At 43.0% G+C, this 21577-nt stretch overlaps 1 protein-coding gene across 1 annotated transcript in view; it reads left to right on the top strand.

Moving 5' to 3' along the window:
* Positions 1–21577, top strand: part of MBTPS1 (membrane bound transcription factor peptidase, site 1) — a 1726871-nt gene that overhangs the window by 1282602 nt on the left and 422692 nt on the right. The window contains exon 16 of the mRNA XM_044081940.1: positions 10123–10279. Coding sequence (XP_043937875.1) covers positions 10123–10279 — 157 coding nt within the window. The remainder of the gene's footprint in view (positions 1–10122; positions 10280–21577) is intronic.

Below are 21577 nucleotides of genomic sequence, written 5' to 3'. Positions count from 1 at the left end.
CAGATGCCCTATGCTGACCACCTTAAAAAACTCCAGCTATAATCTGTCGCATATCGTCTATACCGAGGCAATCTCTGCTTAACGTACAAGGCCATGTCATACCCAGAGCTGTTGAACATGCTACACTTAAAGAAATCCCAATACCTCAGAGCCACACGCTCCAGGGATCTAAACCTTGTCTTCACAATAAACAAAACATGCTGGAGGGATAGGTTCCTGACCCAGAGACTCCCCAGACTCTGGAATAGACTGCCCATACATGTCAAGCAGAGCACCTCTTTGGCCCTCTTCAAAAGGAACCTTGATGATTGGATGGGAGAAAGGAAATTCACCCCAGGGATCACGTCAGTTGCCCTGCTAGACCAGGGGTCCAGGGAAGTAAATAGTGTGGGAAGAAAAAGCAAGGGAATTGTTATGGCTAGGCTTTGTATAGGCCCTAGGGCCGATAGCCTAGTACCAACCTATGAACCTGTGTCTATTCTGTTTTCAGCCTCAACACCACATCTCTTGATTGTCTTATTGTGCTAAATTTCAAGCAGAGATGTGTAAATGAAGGTCTGAAGTCCTAACCACTCATATATAGTCCTCAGTTTTGGTTACGTCTGCATCTTGACAGCCCCCAGCTTCCACCAGAATTATACAGAAAAATACAAATATAAAACAATTCAGTGAAAAGAGATGATATGGCTGATGTCTCTGCCCATTCTACCAAGTTTACCAGTGACTGTAGTTAGGGCCTTTCCCAGCCGCCTGATCTGGTGACTTCTAGGCCCAAATGCTCTGAGGTGACTCCTTGGGAGGCCACCATGGTTCCAGGCCCTCAAATCAGTGCTTCCCTGACATCAGTGTTGGTCAGGTCTGAGGTCATGCTGCAGGCCACACCTTCTCACTTTTTTGTCAGTAGTTCCGAAGGAGACGACTTGACTACATCAGCCTTGGAAACTTAGACTGGCATCATGGTCAACTAACCTCATCCTCTGGTTACTTTGATAAAATGGAGCCTAAACCAAAAAGAACTGTCAGCCTTCAACTTCTGTCTCCTCAGCCCTCTGTCATTTCAGCTCATAGTAAAGCCCAAGACCTCTTGAAATCACCCAGGAGTTTGTGACCTTCATGAAATCCTGTGAACCTAGCCACACCTAGACCACTACCCCTGAAGTCACCCCATCTAAAAGGTCTAGGGAGGTGGCCTTTCAAGAAGATTCACAATCCTCAGTCTCTGAGGGCAAAGAGGAATTATCCTATTTTGAGCACCTTCCAACCCATCCTTTCCAGACTCAGACTCAGGTAATGCCATCTCATCTGCTTCTCCCCAGAGGACTTCCCTTTCAGGGATACCCTTTGTAAAATGAAGGAAGCTGTTAAATGTGAATTTGAACAGTTCTCTCAAGCTCAGGCTCACTATAGTGAATTACTGACTTTACTCTCACCTAAACCACTAGCTGATCCCCCAGTGCATGTGGTGGTTGACATTTTTGAAGACGTCTCTTTACACCCAGGTTCCCTGTCACCTTCTCCCAGAAAGCCTGACTGGTTTTACAGAGTGTTTGACTCACATAGGCACCTTTGCAAAAACCCTAAATCCGATCTCTTTATAGTTCTAATGAATCCATTAAGGGGATACCAACGGGTGCCACTAGACATCACCTGCCTAATGACAGGGAAAGCAGACTTTTAGACAGGCTTGGCAAGAAGGCATATACCTCAGCTACTGTTTCCTTGAGGGCAGTTAAACAGTTTTACATGCTGTAGTATTTAGAATCCCTTCAGGACCAAATTGCTACTAAGGCTGAGATTATTTCTGACAAAGGCCTTGTCAAAGGAAGTTCAGGAGAGAGTTAAAGTAGCTTAACAGGTTTCCAAATACCTTAAAATGTGGGTGTGATGCACTAGATGCATCATGTAGAGCAGCTGCCACTGACTCTGTTATTCTCAAGGCATGCATGGCTCAGAACTCAACCACTCTCAGCCCACATCAGGGCAGCGCTACTGGATGCTCTTCTAGACGAGCAGTTCCTTTTCAAACCCCCTGCTGAAAAGGTGTTCAAAAAGATAGACAAAAAAGGAAAACAAATTAAAACAGTGAAAGACTTTTACCTGTTACCCATGCCTAGGTTTAATAGGAACTACCCTTTTGAGCTGTGAACAAGAGGCGGCCTCCTTGTGCTAAGAAAGCCAGACAGTACAGAAGATGGCAAACAAAGCAAACACAGAGAGCACTGGGGAGCTCCAAAGAGCCCACCCAACACAGAGACCAACTGAGATTACCTTCAGTCTCTAACCCCTCTTCCCCTACCCACCCCCTAATCTCTGGCAGGAAGACTCTTCTCCTTCCTACAGTGTGAAACCATTACCAAGTAACCAGTGGGTCCTTCAAGTCATAAAAAGAGACTATTCCATTCAGTTCGGAGACCCCCTCCCTACCTAGGCATACCAGAAAAGAGCAGGAGAGTCTCTTACCCCACCTATCCTTTTAGACTCACTACAACAAGGATCCATTCAACTTGTTCCATCAGGTCAGGAAGGATCCATTCAACTTGTTCCATCAGGTCAGGAAGGAAAAGGTTTTTATTAAAGGATTTTTTTTAATCCCAAGCAGAGAAGGCACCTGGATGTTAGACCTGTTAAAGCTAAAGAGATACCTTTATGGTGCAAAAATTATTTATTTATTTTATTTTATTTTACATTTTTTAACTGGGCAAGTCCATTGGACATGGGTCCTTTTTCAATTGTGGCCCGGAGAGAAGAAACAGCAGAAACAAATAGAAATCCGATTTACATTTGCAGTAATATTATAACAAAGAGCTGCAGTGTACTACAGTGATGCCTTGTACTAGATACAGAAATGGCAACCAATTAATTTGAGCATAGTATGAACAAAGAAATTTAAAATGCTAGCCATACAAATGTTGCACCCCATGATCTTCCAGGATGCATACATGGTCGTTTTAGACCTAAAGGACACTTTCCTTCATGTCCCTATTGCACACTACCACCAAAAGTATCTGCGTTTTGTAGCGGTAAGCTTGCGCTATGCTTTGCCCTTTGGACTGTCTGCTGCTAAAAGGGTTTTCATTAAGTGCTTCGCTCCATTGCTGAAACCTAGGGTTTCACTGGATCCATGGAATAGGCTCTATTATGCTTTACAGGTCACAGTAGACTGCTTCCATAAAGTAGGTCTCACCCTAAACCTCCACAAGTCTCATACTGTTCCACAAGCAAAGATTCTGTTTCTCAGAGCCCCATAGATTTGGTGCAGAAAACGCTTTCCTTCCACAAAAAAATGTATTTCTTGGCAAACTACATGAACAACTTGCTGCCAAAGCAACAAATCTTGGCAAGAGAGTTTCTCAGGATCTTGGGATACATAGTTTCTTGCATACTCATGAGCCCCCTTGCAAAGCTACACATAAGAAAGATGCAGTGGTTCCTAAAAAAAAAAAAATAATAATAAAATAAATAAATAAAAAACCTCCAAGGAACAGCATTTTCATCCCCTGGAAACACTTCTGCCTCCCTTTACATGCCTAAAAACTTAGCTGTTAAGGTGGAAAAATACAATTTTACAAGATCTAGGCACAGGCCTTCTCTGGCAGAGGCAGACAAGAGCATCAGTACAGATAGTTCAGACATACCCTATAGGGCTCACCTGGTACCATGAAGATGCAGGGGATCTGGACTCATGATCAGAGGTAACTACATATTAACCATAAAGAGTTCTTAGCTGTCTGCCTAGTCAAGCTTTTCAACAGAGGTTAACTCCAGGAACTGTACCGATTTGGACAGACAACACCACAGTCATTTGGTACATAAACAAGGGGCACTCTTTCCTACTCCTTGTGCACTCTTTCCTACTCCGTGTGCACTCTTTCCTACTCCTTGTGCAGTCTTTCCTACTCCTTGTGCAGTCTTTCTCTGAAGATGTAGCTGTTAGCACAAGACCTGAAACTGACTGTTACAGCTTCCTACATTCCAGGACAGAACAGTCCCAAGACAGACTTCTTTAATCAGGGATCTCCTGGACCCCAACAAATAAATGCTGAAGAGGAAGACTTTCCTGGACTTAACTTTGCAGTGGGGAATCCCTCATTAGATGGTTTTGCCTCACATTAACACAGGCAATTTCGGAGGTTCTGTTCCAGAACACAACAGGCAGGTACATGGGAAACAGAAGACTTCCTGTTCAAATGGACCAGTCTTTTTCTGTATGTTTTTCCACACTTGCTCTTGATTCCTAGGGTACTGATAAAGGTTAGGACAGACAGAGCAAGCATGATTTTCATTTCATCATACTGGCTAAGACAACACTGGTTTTCCCTCCTTTTGACCGTCAGATTCCACCCTCTCCCACACAAGATAGATCTCCTCAGCCAGGCTGAAGGATGAGTATTCCATCCTCACCTAGCCACACTCAAACTGACAGCCTGGAGGATTGGGTTTTAACACCAAAAAAAATGGCAGCTACCCCTCTGAGGTGCTAACCATCCTTAAAAAGGTAAGGAAACCCACCACTAGAAAGTCATAACTAGCAAAATGGAAGAGATTCTCCACCTGATACAAACAGAACAGGACAACTGCTGCTTTCGCAGAGGGGAAAGAAGGCAAACCTCTCTCCAAACAAATCATATCCAAATGGTTAGTCCGATGCATTAGAATTTGTCACACTCACCATGGAAGACCTCTTCCTGGTTATGTCAAAGGCCATTTCACCAGGCACAGGACAGCAACCACTGCCTTAAGGAGTTCCTACACAGGCCATTCTAGAAGCTGCTTTTTGGATCTCTATGCACACCTTTACAGAACACTACCATTTAGGCATAGCCTCGAGAGCTAGAGCAGGGTTTGATAAAGCCATCATGTAAAACCTTATTTCCCAAGGGCCAACAGCATCTCCTACCATCCTTCCACTAGCTTTAGGAGTCCTCAGAAGAATCAGTACTGCAACATTGACTATGAAGAACATAGTGCAGTTGTGGCACACATACCATAATTGCAGATGTTTGAATAGACCAGTGTTGCAATAAAAGCTCCCAACCTTCAACCCCTTTTTCTGCTGACCCTTTCTTTCCCCCCTTGCTGGGTGCTAAGGAGAGAAGGAGACTCCTGCAGATAGATACTGCATCATTCCCTCTCCCCCACTTACTTGTGTATTGCTACCCTTGCTAATCCAGACATTTAGGAAGGTTATGCTGTCCTCTGGCATCTGACTGCTTAGAAAGACCTGGACGGATGACTTTCTTATACCCTGGCATTCAGACATCTGTCCTCAGACAAGTTTTAAATTTAATTCTGTTTCACTGACTAATGTACCTTTTATTTATATTTCATTTGCGAAGTTTTCTTTCCTCATAAGGACATGTTTCACAAAAGATAGTTCTGTTTCGTAAACCATTGACTCCAGTCTTGTATCATCAGACAAACACAGTTGTAGATTAAAGTTTGTTTCGGTAATTGGTCCTGTTATTCCCATTTAATCCTGTTTATCCTACTTGATTTTCTGGGACAACTTTCTAGCTTAAAATCTCTGATTGCTTTTATAGTCTTTGCCCCATCATCTAAGTGAAGGTTCTTTATCTTTTTTTCATCCCTACATAGTTACTTTTTTTGGCCATTAAAAGTATCAAGAATATCATGTCCTTATTTCTCATTTACCCCAACTCAGTAGGAACGTTTGCTTCTTCAGTTCTGTTAAGATTTTCCTTATCAGCTGCTGTACATCTGCTTTAAATTGTGTTCATTGTGGACAAGCCCAGAAAATATGCACCAGTCTCACTCAGTACCAGCAGCATCTATTAATTCCTGTCCCTGTTGTGGAATTTTTTTAGGAAAAACTCTTATTATAGGTGAATCAGTGTTTGTTGAACTCAGGTTTGCCAATCCATCCCTACTCTATCTTTAAATTGTATCCATCAGACTTTGGATGTGGAGTAGTGTCAAAGTTCAATGGATTTTTGACTGTCACTTCAAGAAAAAGCACATAAACAACAAGAAAATGATGGCCATGATAAAAGCATTAAGGGTCTTGAATAATTTATGAAATCCTAGAACCTCTTCTGGTAGTCATTGACAATGCCACTGTGATGTGGTACATAAACAAGGGGGAACCAGGTCTTACCTTCTGTGCAAACTAACTGTAATAGCTTGGAAAATTACAACTCAGCACAAAATCTCTTTCCATGCTACTTTCATTACATCATAGAAGAACACAGTGGTGGTCGTGTTGAGGAGTTGCAAGACAGACCTTCAGAAATGAATATTACACTTAGAGGTCTTCCATGAGATTATCCACCAGTGGAGAACTTCCCATGTAGATCTTTTTGCCTCCATTCTCAACAGGCATCTAAACAAGTTTTGCTCCAGCACACCTTGCAAAAAAAGCCTTGGAAGACAGATGCATTTTCCTTTACAGGGATGGAATGTCCAGTATGCATTTCCACATTTCCTCTGATGACCAGAGTTTTTTTAAAGATTGAAAAGGACTCCCCAGCAGTCGTACTGGTGACTGTCATTTGGCCTAGACAACATTGGTTCGCTTCTCATGAAAATGGCCAAGGAGAATTACCAGAGACTTCCCATAGACTGGATCTACACACACAAGACAGAAGTTTGCTGATCCACCTCTGCTTGCAGAACCTACATCTAATTGCTTGGATAATAGCATTGGGATCCCAGTTATGCACCTCTTCTCTGAGGATGTGCAGCAGGTATTAAGGGAGGCTGGAAAACATGCTACTATAAAATCCTGTTTAGCAAAGAGGTGGAGATTTTCTAGTTGGTGCCACAAGAAGAACCATAACCTCTCCATTGCAGAGACCCCTCTAGTTCTCCAATGTCTCTGATTTGCTCATATCAAGCCTTTCTTATATGTCTATTAAAATTCATCTTTCAGCTTTTTCTGTTTGTCTGCCTGTAGATCCCCTGTTTTCTTCCTTGTTCTAGGTAAAGAAATTTGAAACGGGTTTTGCATATCTTTGGGTACTTTTAGGGCATTTTGGAAAGGGTTAGACTCTAGAGTCCTAGCGACAGCAACTTGTACACACAATCACTAAGAACTACAAGAGTGACTCATTCTCCACTGCCACAGCAGTGTTTGCTAGGTGTTTTCTCTAGGAGCTCCTTGTGGCTGCCCCTCCTTTCTCCTCCTTGTCAATCTAGGCTGTGGCAGTTATTCCGTATAGCTTTATGGTACTGCCACAGTGATCTAGTGATGCAAACATTACAGCTGTGTAAGCAGACTTACAAACATTGCAGTAAATGTTGTATAGATCACTGTTGCAGTACTAACAGCTCCACACTTCCCCCTTCTAAGTTTTTTCTCTCTGGTTCTTTTCTAGATCCTATTCCTATCATGCTCTTGTGCTTCCTCAGATGTATGGTGCGTGTGGAAGTTGCCCAAAAGCTTTTGTATATTGGCTTGGATGTCCTGCCCTTGCCAGGGTTTCTCCCATGCTATAACTGTATGCTAGTGCAACAGTGATCCATTCAAACATCTGCCTTTATGGTAAATTTATGTACACTGTTGTATTTTTGGTAGCCTGGGTGAGGTTCCAGTGTGTAAGATGCAAGCATAAGCCTTCCTTTATCATGTGACGGAATTAAAGTGGCCAAAGAAGTACCAGTGGTTGCAAAATCATTATGCCAGTATGGACTTTTGTTTGACAATTCCCACGCCATACAGTCTGACAACGTAGGCAGTTCCCACCTGTCTCTGCTTGAGTGTTCCCTTCTTGCAGCCAACACCCATTGCAGTTTTTGACAGTAGGTGCTTTCCTGGTGTGTTTGATATCACCTGGGTTTTCTCCTTATGCTGGAGAACTGGAACTTCAGGAAGTGAAGCTTGAGGTGAACTAGATGAGCTGGACAGTACTGTTTCTTACTCTCCAAGCTAATGCTAGAGCCTCTCCTCCTTTTTCTTTTTTTCAGACAGCCAGGTTATCCTCTGGTGCATAAACAAATGTAGTGGACATGTTTGCATCCCCTTTGCAGAGAAGGGATGCAAATCAGACAGTGGGATGTTCAGCATGACATCACTATTGTAGCTGGCTTTCTCTAAGGAAATGAGAAGGTGCTAACAGGCACCCTGAATTTTGGTCCCATGCCTGTCCTGGAGCTTAGGATGAGGAAGATCTTATCTGGTCTGGCTTTTCTGGGAGGTGGCACCCTAGAGATCTTCCTCTTCAATACGTGGGAAAATTCAATCGTCCCACAGTTCTGCATGATTCAGCAGGGCAAGAGGGAGCTAGTACTGGATGCATTATTGCTGCAGTGGTGGGTAAGATTTTGGTATCCCTTGCCACTCTATTCTGTTTACCTGAAATAGTAAAATTTGAAAAAAGAACCAAACTTCTGTCTTACAGTAGTGACCAAGAGACTGTGCTTTCATTTTTTACACTTACGGTAGTACAACAGACTTTGCAAGTTCAAGCTAAAGAAGTTAATATATTTTGGAGCAGCATCTGGCTACATCTGATCCTGTTCAGTCTCCCAGGCTTGCTAGTAAGCTGTTGAGTCTCCAGACGTTTTCTTTAGTGGGTGAAGCTCTCCATGTAGATGGAATGATATTGTATTCCATATTAGGAAACTTACAGGTGATTTTGTCATACCTCATAAATTTTGGTTCCTTTTTGTATCTAGTGCATAATTTTGGCATCTTTGTACATCATAACTTTGTGCAGGGCAGAATTGAGGTTCTGCGCAGAATGATTAAGCAGTTTGTCAAAGCAGTTTTCCATCTTCAGTTGGCATTGAAGAACTCTTCTTCTCCCTGGAACTTGAAATTGATGATTGAAGGTGTTGCCCATCCTCCATTTGAACTGGCTCGCTTAGTGACATCTGTTTCTTTGAAGATGCTAGCTCTGTTGAATATAACTTCTGGCCTCATAATCTCTAAGTTGCAGACCCTTGTTTATAGTTAATTATGTTTGGTCTTTCACAAAAATCTGGTGTATTATAAGGAAATATAGAATCCTTCATGGCCTTGATATACAGTGCTGAGGTACTGTCTCATTGGGGTGTTGTGTAAATTCTGGAAGACAGTGGCAGTTCTTTGAGTAAAGAAGGGTTAGCTGTGATAAAGCAAACCTTTTCCTTGTAGGTCACTAACTGCACTGTCTTTTGCCTTCAAAGAGATTTAACTCCCTTTTGGAAAAATGTGGTTTTGAAAGGCCACTCTGCCAAAGGCATGGCTACTTCCATTGCCTGTGTCATTTGCAGGTGTGCGCCATACATTGCCAGTTCACACTTTCAACAGACATTATTGCTTTTGAATCATAACTCCAGGCGTCTGGCATTTATTGAAAGTTCAGTACTTCAGAACTTGCCCTTTTGAGCCCTTGTTTTTTGGTGTTCCCGTGGCTCTGTCTTCCCCAAGTCAATTGAGAGTCTTCCCAAAAGTTATCTTCTGCAAAGGGCTGTGAGTAGGATATAATAAATGTGTGCTCACCATGTCAGCTGACCATTTAAGACCCTGCATTGAGTTATTTACCCAACTGTTGCCCACTGGTGTATTGATAGCCGTACCATGCAACTTCTGCAGATTTTGCTGCAAGTCGGTCGAGTATATACTTTTATGTTTTTGAGGTTGTTGTAGCATTTTTCGGGTTCAGTTCTGTGTGCATGGGAATTGAACTGGAAAGTACAAGGGGTCGAGTGTGCCCTTTTAACTCATCATGCGACAAATCATGACATGCTGTGGTAGCAGGCTTTATTGTCCATGAGCGCAAGAATTAGAGAAATTTCAAAAATGTGCTTTGCTGGATTTTTCAGAATATGAAATTCTGACAGTTGTCTGCCACGTAAATCCTTCTTAAAGATGATCTCCTAGGGATGATTACCTTTGTGCAATTTTCATAAACTTGATAAATTCATTAAATGTACTGATTTAAGAACTATAGCATATGAAAGCAGTGTGCAGTATCGTTTAGTTATAGTGTGCTTTGCAGCATTGTCTAGTTGTACTGTCACATTTTATCTTGTGTGTTTCAGTAGTGGGGTTTTACATTTTGAATTTATTGTACTTTTTATATTGTGGCTTGGTAAGGGTGTACTACAGATGCATTTTTTGCTAACATAGATTGGTAAAAAGTAACTGTTCTTTGTTAAAGTGGTATGTTTTATGTATAGGTACTTTACTGATGGTGGACAGTGAAGAAGAATACTTCCCGGAGGAAATCACTAAACTAAGACGAGACATTGACAATGGACTATCCCTTATTGTGTTTGGTGATTGGTACAACACTTCTGTCATGAGAAAGGTGAAGTTCTATGATGAAAATACAAGGTAATGCCCCAAGTGAGTCTAATTGTTGACTGTGATGAGGTGGTTGCCATTTGTTATACATCTGGAAATGTGAAAGGTTATTACCAAAATGACACTGAATTTTTACTGATTCTGATCTAATTGAATTTAGACTCTCTTCTGAGGCCCGCGATGTCCCTGACAGAAAGATTCAGTAAGTGTGCTTGCAGAAAGCAGAGACTTCCATTTCTAGTGTCTGGTCAGCATGGAATAAGAGTGCATTTCTTTCTGTATAACTCAGTTTTACTCAGGAGGAGAACTCTGTTAAAGAAAGTTAGAAACTTAAAAGCCTGTGTGGACCTTAACAGGCTGCGCAGCATGCAACCCCCAAAAAATAAAAGTCTGTGAGACTGTTGGCTTAGAGGATGAGGACAAAGTGACCTCATCAGACCTGTGGAGGCTTGTGTCCACATGTCCTGTGGGTATAAGCATTTTTCTTTTTTAAACATCTTTATTCAGTCTCATTTTATACAGTGACATAGATACAAACGCATTAATAAAAAGAAAACAAACTATAGTAGCATTTTTCATGTAGTATACATACATGTTTTATTTTTAACAATTATGGTCAACTTCAAATTACATAAATTGCTCAATTCTTGCCTTCCCTTAACCTCACCCCCATCTTCCTGAACATTATACTGAATGTGTTGTTCCCACAAATTCCATTTATTTCTATGTAATTTGCTCCTTTCCGTCCTAAAGATCCCACTTACAGTTACAATAACACCTTTACACAGTGTTCTGTACTGCAGTTATAGTTGGTTTAACCAATTTTGAATTCCATTTTCTAGTAACTGCTGTTTTGGCAGCCAGTAATGTTAAACTTAATAAGGCCTTATGTCTAGGCAGTTGAGATCCTATGTCACATCTCAAAATAATCAGTTCCTTTGTCGTGATTTGGTCACCCAGCATTTCTGAAACTGTTCCCAACTACCCCTCTCTTTCCCATCGCACTTCCAGAGTTTGTTATATACGTTTGGTAAAAATTCTGCAAAGTTTGCTTTTGGTGTAAAAATACCTATGTAAACACTTCCAAGCAAAAATTTTAACCCTTCTAGACTTTATTGCTTAAACAGGAGTCGTACGAGTGTTGTCCTATTGTTCCTTTTTAAATTGCTTTCTATTCTCTCTTCCCAATTTTTTCTAACTGACTCAGGTTGAGTCTTTTAAGTATTATGCAATATTTTATATGTCCTGCTAGCTATCCCTTTTAGGTATTGCATTGAACTGTATCATAATATTGTCCTGTAAGTTCCTGTGTGGAGTTTTTCTCCCGAGGCCACCTCTGAAAAGGAGCTTTTGCATAAATAGAACTTTCCTGATAAGCAGATGCTAAATAAATAAATGTAGATTTCCTCATGCAAAATGGCATACATAAAGCTAATAAGTACTTAAGAGCCAGTGTTTGTCTTTCCAGGCTATCAGATTCTTCAGGGTGCAGGAAGCAACAAAAATGCAGTAAGCATATTCAGCAGTAGTGTCCATAGAAACCTCCTGAGACCAAAGTTGCCACCAGGTCTTTCATACCTTACCAAACAACAAAGAAGGCAGCATTCTACATAGGTCTGATAAAAAGATGTACACCTCAGTCACACTAGCATTAAGACATTTAACTGCCAAATGATTATGCTGATGTAGAAGGAAGAAATCCTGAAACAAATCAGGAAAATGCTGTTGGGATAGTCTAGACAAAAATGAATGAGTATGTGTGCTAAAAGTGTGAGAACAGACCTAGGTAGACGTCTGTTACTGGGAGGCAATTTGCAATAGCACTGAGGAAAGACACTTTTAGGTCAGGTTGCAATCCTTACTTGAGGATGTTGGCCATGCTTTTCCTTGGTTTGAGCAGTTAACAAATTGCAATTGAATCTTATTGTTACCAGTTTGTGGACTTTTACGCTTTTGATGTGTATTTGATAGGTTGCCTTTTGGTAGCATCCGATGTTAAATAATGGGCAAAGATACCAAAGCCTCTTGGTTTAAGAATTGGAAGCAATGTGGACTGCACATAAAATTCCTCCCAAAGACTCACATGACATGTGAGCAGTGTGTCTTGGGGTAGGGCATTTGGATTATGATGGCTCCTTGTGCAAGAAATGTAGCTCTTGCACTTTCCTGGACAGGTGAAACAGATTGGTCTTAAAAGGGATTCTCAGGTTGGAGGTATTAAAGATGTTAAAAAAGACCAGAAAAAGGATAAACAACCCAAGTCTGAGCACTTGGGGGGGGGGGGGGTGAAAAAAAAGGGGCAGATTATTCACAGGTTTCTGTTTTAGAGAAGTATTTCTGACTAAGGTCCCTTGGACATCCAAGTCAACCTTTAGTCATATCTTAGCCCTGTTCCTTCAGGACAGAGGACCTCATAGACTGAGTTTGTTGAAGCGTAGGTTGCCTTATCCACTAGAGAGCTCGAACAAATCCCCCTGAGCCCTTAAAGAAGGAGGTAGTGCAAGAGGAAACACTTGGGGTCCCTTTTGAGTCTTCCTTCTCAGTCACAGATCTCAGCAGAGGGAAGGTTCTCCCAATCCCCCTAAAAAAAAAAAAAAAAAAAAAAAAAGACGCCATGTTTGGTGAAGTCCAGAAAGTGATTGGAGTGATGAGGTAGAGGGAATTATAACCAATAGATGTCTCTGCCTGGAGGAAAAGATTTTGCAGGAGACCTATGTGTCCTCTCCCCAGTGACCTGGGTAATACCATGACTGATAAGCTTGTGAATATAATGTGCTTCTAAGTATGGAAGGAGCTGGATGTGGCTGAGCCTATGCCTATAGCGCTGCACATCACCAAAGATAACACTGGAGCAAAGGGCCATTGTGTAGATTCTATAATGGTGTCTGTATGTTCAGTGCCTTTTTAGTTAGGGCATTGAACTACTTGCTGCATATGGTTCAGTTTGAGAGGGATTTAGCTGGAAAAAGATATCGCAGTTTTAGACTTGTGTGGCAGCCTTAACATACATTTCTTCCCTGGTCATGCACTTGATTCGTAATACAGTGGTTGGAGCAGCTAGAGTGGTTTCTTCAGACACTGCAGTGCATCAGTAGGTCTGTCTTTTCCTCACTGATTTTTGCTGTCCACTTCAAGGTGACTTCCGTCCGTGCTTCATATGACCAAATGTTTTTATTTGGGCAAAAGGTTAAAAAAAATTGTTGCAATGAAAGCATGAGGGCAAAATGTTTACTGCTGCTGGAGTTAAGTTTTCAGTCTCACAAAAGTTCTTTCAAAGAAACCAAAAATACCCTAAAAACTTAATTTAATAATTCCCCACAGGTCCAGCAGATGCAGCATTATGACAGAGGATCCTGTGGTGGGGGACGGGGTTCTCACCTTATCACCACCATAGAGGCAGAGGTGGCTTATACCATCATGAGTTCAGTGGGTCCTTTTGAGGATCCTGCTAGACTGAACCTTGAAGTGATTGCCCAACTGTGCCACTCTGCAGGCAGTCAGGTTATACCTTTCCCTTTATCTGTCAATGTGGTTGACCATAACACAGGACAACTGGATTAGGGAAATTGTATCCATAAGCTACTCTTGACCATTTTTAACACTACCCAAACATCCATCCTCTCACCCATCACTCGTTCTTCCCCATCAGAGGTGGTCGGCACAGCAGAAGGTATATAGTCTTCTGCATAAAAAATGCTATTCAAGAGGTCCCTCCAGAGCAGTGTGTGTCCAGATTTTAATTTGGACTCTTTCATGCCTCAAAAGACCCTAGACCAATCTTTCACCTAAGTCACTTGAATCTGTATGTGATGGAGGAGTCTGTCTCTTTCGTCACACTGTAATCTATCCTACCTTGTCTGCAGGCAGGAGACTGGATGTGCTGTTTGGTTCTCCAAGATGCATACTTACACATCAAAGTAATGATGCATCCAGGAGGTTCCACATTTTCAGATAGGAGCTAGTCAGTACTGATTTCGAGCCCTGCCATTTGGACTCATCACAACTCTCCCTAGGATGTTCAACAATTGCATTGCTAAGTCACAGTACACATGCGACTACTATGAGTGAGTATATTTCCTTAGCTGATTGACTGGCTTATAGCAGCATCTTGTATGAAAAAACACCTTACAGCAAGGTAGTATCACAATCCCTAATATTTACTTGCTGCCAGTTGGACACTATCAACAAGAAAGAGAAGCTTCTACCAGGTAAGATTTCTTCCATAGTTCAGGAATTCATGAGTCTTTCAAAAGACCTAAATCCCACTGCATTCACAGTACTCAAGATGTTGGGCCTGGTGGCTGCCTGTATTCAGTCAATACCATATATCTGACTAACCATGAAGATATTACAATAGACGCTCAAAATGCAGTGGAATCAAGCAACCCAGTCTATGGCACAAGCTTTCAGAAATTTGCAACAAGCATCTATAGAGACAAATCCATCAGATCTGTCAGCAGGAGCACCCCTTCCTTCAGCTTATCCCCACTGCCACAACAGCAGTGTATGCATCCTTATTGAGTTTAGGGGAGGGGAGCTTTACCTAGACAGAATGGTCCAAGGTACATGGATACAACAGGAGGTCAAATCACAAATCAGCATTGTGGAGATGAAAGCAGTGCTCCTAGCATTGTAGGTATTTCAGTACTTGCTTCCCCATGGTGTTCTGCCCATTCATTTTGACAGCATGGCTGTAGTGTGGTACATAGGCAACCAAGGAGAATCCTGATCTTACCCTCTATATATAATAGTCTTGAGCATCTGGGAATGGGCCATAAACTCGCGTTACTTTCTCATAGCAGTGCACATAAGGGCAGGATGTTCACTGTGATTGCAAACAGGTTGAGCTGACGGGTACTGTGCTCCCACACACACATGGTCTCTCAACATGACAGTAGCTTGAAATATGTTCTGTAGATTGGGAAGACTTTGTTGCAGTCACTGTATTTCATCATTCAACACTGGATGTGACAGTTTTTTTCCTGTCAACGCCAAGAGGGAAAGCTCCAAAGAGATGCATTCTCTCACTTGACTCCCCCCACCCCCTCCCCAGGTCTCCTGTATGCATTCCGGCCATTTCCAGTCATAACCGGATTCCTCCAGACAGCAAAGATGTGCAGATCATAGGTCATTCTCTTAGCCTTGTTCTGTCCACACCAAATATGGTCCTCTCCTGCTGAGGCCATACCTCAAAAGAAGACCTGATGTCCTTCATGGATGCATCTGCAGTCATAACAACTGGGTTGTCCTGTCGTCAGGCAGCCCTTCAGTCGGCCGGATTCCAAAGTCCGGGTCCGGCTTCGGCTGATGTCGCACTTCACCCGACGTCATCTCTGTTGGTCTTCGGGTATAAAAGCATCAGCCGACTCCATTTTCTTCAGTCTTTCTTGCCGCGTGGCGCCCGAAGCAGAAGCTGTTCGCAAGTGCCGGTCGGTCGGATCCAGAGATTACTTCTACCGAATACTACTTCGAAGACTTCTAAAGCTAAGTACCCCGTTGGGGACTCTTTCTTGCCTCAGCCGATGTCAGAAAAGTTAATAATTGTTTAACCTGTGGGAAACAAATACCTCATAAAGATTTCCACTCTTACTGCCTGCCTTGTTTAGGCCCAGCCCACGACGTAGCAGCCTGTTCGTCCTGTGCTTCTTTCAACCGGCGAACACTTAGGCGTCGGTCAGAGTTTGCAGAACAGTTTTTCGGTTCTGATTTTGCGTACATTATGCCGTCGGATCCTCCGACTCGCATTCTGCCAAAACGCAAAGATAAAGCCCGACACTCGCGGTCCGCGGTTTCGGCCGAAACCATGGTTAAGCAAACCGCGAGTGTCTCGGTGTCGGGCGCGAACCCGAAAACTGATCAAAATACACCTGAAGCTGTCTCTACAACTGAGGTCCCTGCTAACACTCTTGAATCGGCCTCAGAAACTTTACCCACTACGGTGCTTACCACTGACTTATCAGACACCATTCCCTTGGATGTCTCTACCCCAGCACGTGGTGCTGCTAGGCCTCCAGCAGCCATGTCCATTAAGGCCTTCGCCAGGGCTAAAGCAGCCAAGACTACTAAAACAGTGCCTGTTAAACCCCCCACAACCAGGCCCTCTTCCAGTTCTCAAATGCTTACTTTGGCAGAAGATTTAATTTCTTTAATTAGAGGATCTCAATCTCACCCAGACAGGGCCTCTCAGCCCCCAGAGAAGAGACCTAGGGCAGAGCCCCCTGAGCCAGTGTCCTCTGATGATTCTGCTGATGAATCAGACATAACTGACCAGCCAGAGGCTCCTTTCTCCAATTTTGAAGATTCTGATGCTGAAGAATCCATTCCAGTTGCTTCCCCTCCAGAGGAATTCTCCTTTGGGGAAACCTTGCATGCCATGCGAGAACAGTTCCAATGGCAGCAACAGGATTTTTCAGACTCCAGGAAAAGACTTAGGACTTTTTTGCACCTTCCACAGCACAGGCCCTTAGCTATCCCTCCTGTTCTCTCTGTGGTGGATGATGCTTTCAATGACGTCTGCTCCGCTCCAGATTCTTTACCCCCAGCCCCTGCCAAACCAGACAGATTTTACAGGGTGCCAGATACTCATCACCACCTTTACAAGGCCCCTCTTGCAGACCCCAAAACTATATCCCAGGGTCCCAAGGCAGTAGCCACGACCATAGCTAAAAACCCTGTTCCTTCTGAAAGGGAAGCAAGGTCATTAGACAGATGGGGTAAAAAGGTTTACACTTCAGCCACTCTCTCAGCTAGAGCTTTAAATTGTCAGTTTCACATGATACAATACCAAGAGTTTATGCTTGATCAGTTAACTAAAAAGCTAACCACTGATGAATCTCTTGATAAGAATTATGTATTAGAAATGGTAAATAACATACAGCAGGTTAGTAACCATTCTTTAAAATGTGGCTATGATGCACTGGAGGCTTCATTTAGATCAGCCATGACTGGCACAGTAATTAGAAGGCATGCATGGCTAAAGGAGCAAGCTTTACCGGATCATGTTAAATCTAAATTGCTAGATGCTCCTATGGATAAAACAAGTTTGTTTGGTACACCTGCCCAGCAGGTTATGAAGAAAATGGAAGAAAAGGCAAAATCAGTCCAGACAGTTAAAGATTTCTTGCAGGTTCAACCCCCAAGGTTTAGCAGGAACTGGCCTGACAAAAATTGGTCCTTTCCTGACTCCACAAGACCCCAAAGGGGCAGGAATAGACGTTCCAGAGGCAGAAACCAATCCAGAGGAGGTGCCTACAGAGGGGCGACAGTGGCAAGGTAACAACAGAGGCACAGACTCAACCCCTGCCTCTACATCAACACAGCCACAGTGACTTAATCCTAAATCCGCCTACCAGGGAACAAATAGCAGCTCCTCTAGGCGGAAAGCTAACCTTATTTTCAAAAAACTGGCACCACATAACAAAGGACAAGTGGATTTTACGAACCATAGATCAAGGTTACCGGTTCCACTTCCACACTTTACCAGTCAAAGAGGAATGCCAAATCTACCTCCAAATCAAAAAACAGAGGCTCTACAACAGATAATGGAGTTAGCAAACATGAGAGCTGTGGAAAAAGTGCCAACAGCAGAGCAAGGAAAGGGGTTCTACTCCAGACTATTCCTAGTTCCAAGAAAGGAAAAAGTTGGAGACCAATTCTAGACCTGTCCACCCTAAATACTTACATCATTGTCCCAAAATTCAAAATGCTGACCCTACAGCAACTTCTTCCCATGCTGGGCAAGGAGTGTTGGCTGGTAACTCTAGATCTCAAGGAGGCATACCTGCACGTCCCCATTCGACCTATCTGCAGAAGATACCTCAGATTTCTTGCAGGATCAGAGCACTATCAATTCTCAGCATTGCCCTTTGGCTTGTCTACTGCGCCCAGAGTATTCACAAAATGCCTGGCATCAGTAATCGCCCATTGCAGACTACAGGGAATTCAAATTTATCCATACCTGGATGACTGCCTGATACAAGGAGACAACAAAAGCAAGCTGACAACAGATTTACAAAGGGTCATTTACTTGCTTCAAGCACTGGGATACACAGTCAATTTACAAAAGTCAAGACTGATACCATCCCAAACAAGGACTTTCCTGGGAGCGGAATTGGACACAGTAAGACAAATGGCATTCCTAACTACAGAAAAACAAAAAGAACTCCCTCTTTACTTCTTGGCACTAACAAATCTGAACAAGTTAACAGCAAGAAAGGTACTGCAGGCATTGGGTTTCATGGCATCATGCATAATCTTGGTTCCATTTGCCAGACTACATATGAGAAAACTACAGTGGTACCTAAAGAATTTATGGTCCCAACACAGACACAGCCTAGAAACGGAAATCCCACTAATACCATGCTTAAAACAGGAGTTCCTATGGTGGGCTCAGGCATGCCAGTCAAACCCAGGCCTGCCCTTTCGCAAAGGTCAAGCAAGCCAGACCATCACAACAGATGCTTCAGACCTAGGATGGGGGGCACATATGCTGGACAAATGCGTGCAAGGATTGTGGACCCAGGATCAACTCCACCTGCACATCAACCTAAAAGAAATGCTGGCAGTAAAACTGGCAATCCAAAAGTTCAGACCATTTCTCAAGGAGGGCCAGTTGATGATAAGGACAGACAACACCACAGTCATGTGGTACATCAACAAACAGGGAGGCACTCATTCTTACCCCCTATGCAGAATGACTTTGGAACTGTGGACCCTGGCACTCAGCTACAACATCCAGTTACAGGCAATATTTGTACCAGGAAAAGAAAACTCTCTAGCAGATATGTTAAGCAGGACCACATCGGATGTCCACGAATGGCAGCTGCACCCGGACATCTTCAAGACCATCTCGAAGAAATGGGGAATGCCTCAGATAGATCTATTCGCATCACCTCTCAATCACCAGCTCAAAAAATTCTGCACAAGGACATTCCACCCACTAGCATGGAAAGTGGACTCGCTCTCCTTCAGCTGGAAAGGCCTAACAGCTTATGCATTCCCACCTCTTCCCTTGATACACAAAGTACTACTAAAAATCAAGGAGGAACGTCCAAGGATAATCCTGATAGCTCCAAACTGGCCAAGACAGCATTGGTACCCACTGCTGAGGAACATGTCTCGGAACAATATGTGGCCAATACCCCTGATGCCTTTGATGCTAACTCAGAACAACTACAGCACCATGCATCCAAACCTAAAAACATTGCAACTGACTGCATGGAACATCACATAGCAACTGCTAATCCAGAGCGTTCACAAAGAGTTAAAGACATTATTCTTGAAGCACGCAGGCCTTCAACAAGAAGGAACTATGCTGGGAAATGGAAAAGGTTTGTCATTTGGAGTTCTGAAAGAGGAAAAGATGTATCAAACATAGATATGCCCAACATTCTGGAGTATCTGGCCGAACTACTTCATTCAGGCCTGTGCTACTCCTCCATCAAGATTCATGCATCAGCCATTTCAGCAGAATACAGCTTTGATCCACCTGTTTTTTCACACCCTTTGCTCAGGCAGTTCCTCAGAGGAATCAAGAATGTAAAACCTCCAAGGAAACCACCATTGCCAGCTTGGGACTTGAACTTTGTGCTAGAAAAATTGACACTATCACCTTTTGAACCAGCAGCAACAGCAGACCTACAACACCTGTCATGGAAAACTGCTTTCCTACTGGCAATTACTTCAGCAAGGAGGGTTTCAGAACTACAGGCCTTAATGGCAGTGCAACCCTTTCTAATCTTCCACCAAGATAGAGTGTCCATGAGGACTAATCCTACATTTATGCCTAAGGTGGTATCCAGAGTGTCCTTAAACCAGGCAATCCACCTACCTACCTTCTTTCCCAACCCACAAAACAGAGGGGAAAGAATACTGCATACCTTGGAAGTACATAGACAGCTATGCTACTACTTGGACAGAACAAAAAATAGCAGAAAGACTGACCAACTTTTCGTAGCCTATGCAACAGGAAGGGAAGGAAAAGCTATTTCCAAGCAGGCAATCTCCAAATGGATAGGAAATTGCATACGATTCTGTTACTCCTTCCATGGAAAGCAAATTCCACATAACATAAGACCTCATTCTACAAGGGCAACAGCCACTACCACAGCCTTCTTACGAGGAGTGGCTACCAAAGACATTATTGAGGCGGCTACTTGGACCTCCGTGCATACATTTGCCAAGCATTATAATTTACCTCTATATTCCAGATCCCGAGCAGGGTTTGCCACTGCTGTTCTGCAAGGGATCCTAAACACACCATAATCTACCTTTATCCTCCTCCCCTAGTTGGCTATGGTATTCTACCCAGTTGTTATGACTGCAGATGCATCCATGAAGGACATAGTACAGTTTTGTACCTACCATAAATGTAGATGTCTGAATTGGATAGCATCTGCAGTCAGGATTACCCTCCCTCCTTCCCCTCTGTGGTACTCCTAGGGTGTTTACCCTTCTAATAGCTAGCTAGTGGGGGGACTTCTTTCATGGTGTATTTGTTTGTATTTATGTACATACATGCTTATTTTTGTGTTTACCTTTATCTTTTGGAAACATTGGCATTTATCCAAAATTTTTAGCCTTCTAGAGGGCTTCTGGCATCTGGGGCAAGAAACACTGAAGAAAATGGCGTCGGCTGATGCTTTTATACCCGAAGACCAACAGAGATGACGTCGGGTGAAGTGCGACATCAGCCGAAGCCGGACCCGGACTTTGGAATCCGGCCGACTGAAGGGCTGCCTGACGACAGGACAACCCAGTTGTTATGACTGCAGATGCTATCCAATTCGGACATCTACATTTATGGTAGGTACAAAACTGTACTTTTTTCTTCTTCAGTACCTTTGTCTGCTCTTCCACCCATCCAGATGACCTCAGACGGAATTTGATCGCTACACTTGACTGCATGGGTTCTCCACTTCCAGTGATACCCAGGGAATTGTCACCCTCTTCTGAGGTGATCAGTCTAATAGTTGCTTCACAATGACCTTATACTAGGAAGATTTATAATGGGAAATGGAAAAAGTTCTCTATGCTGCTCAGCAAAAGGTTTACCCCTTTTCAGCTACTGTTTCTCAAGTGTTTACCTTCTTATCATACATGTTCAAGAAAGGAGCTAGTTGTTCTTCAGGAAAAGCTCACCTGGTAGCTATATTTTCTCTCTTCGCCAGGGAATTTCTTCCTCCTCCCCAGCCTCACATATGGTATGTAAAGCATTTTTGAAAGGTGTTTTCTACTCCAGCTCACAAAATTTCATACTAGAAAGGCTGGTTATGTCTTCCTTTGAGCCAGTGAATTCTACGGATAAGAAATTCCTGTCCTGGAAGACCC

This window comes from Protopterus annectens, chromosome 8.part1, assembly GCF_019279795.1.
Source record: "Protopterus annectens isolate FY-2018-M chromosome 8.part1, PAN1.0, whole genome shotgun sequence".
Classification (NCBI taxonomy): Eukaryota; Metazoa; Chordata; order Ceratodontiformes; family Protopteridae; genus Protopterus; species Protopterus annectens.
The sequence above is the reverse complement of the archived record's forward strand: the minus strand, read 5'-3'. Positions and strand labels throughout refer to the sequence as shown.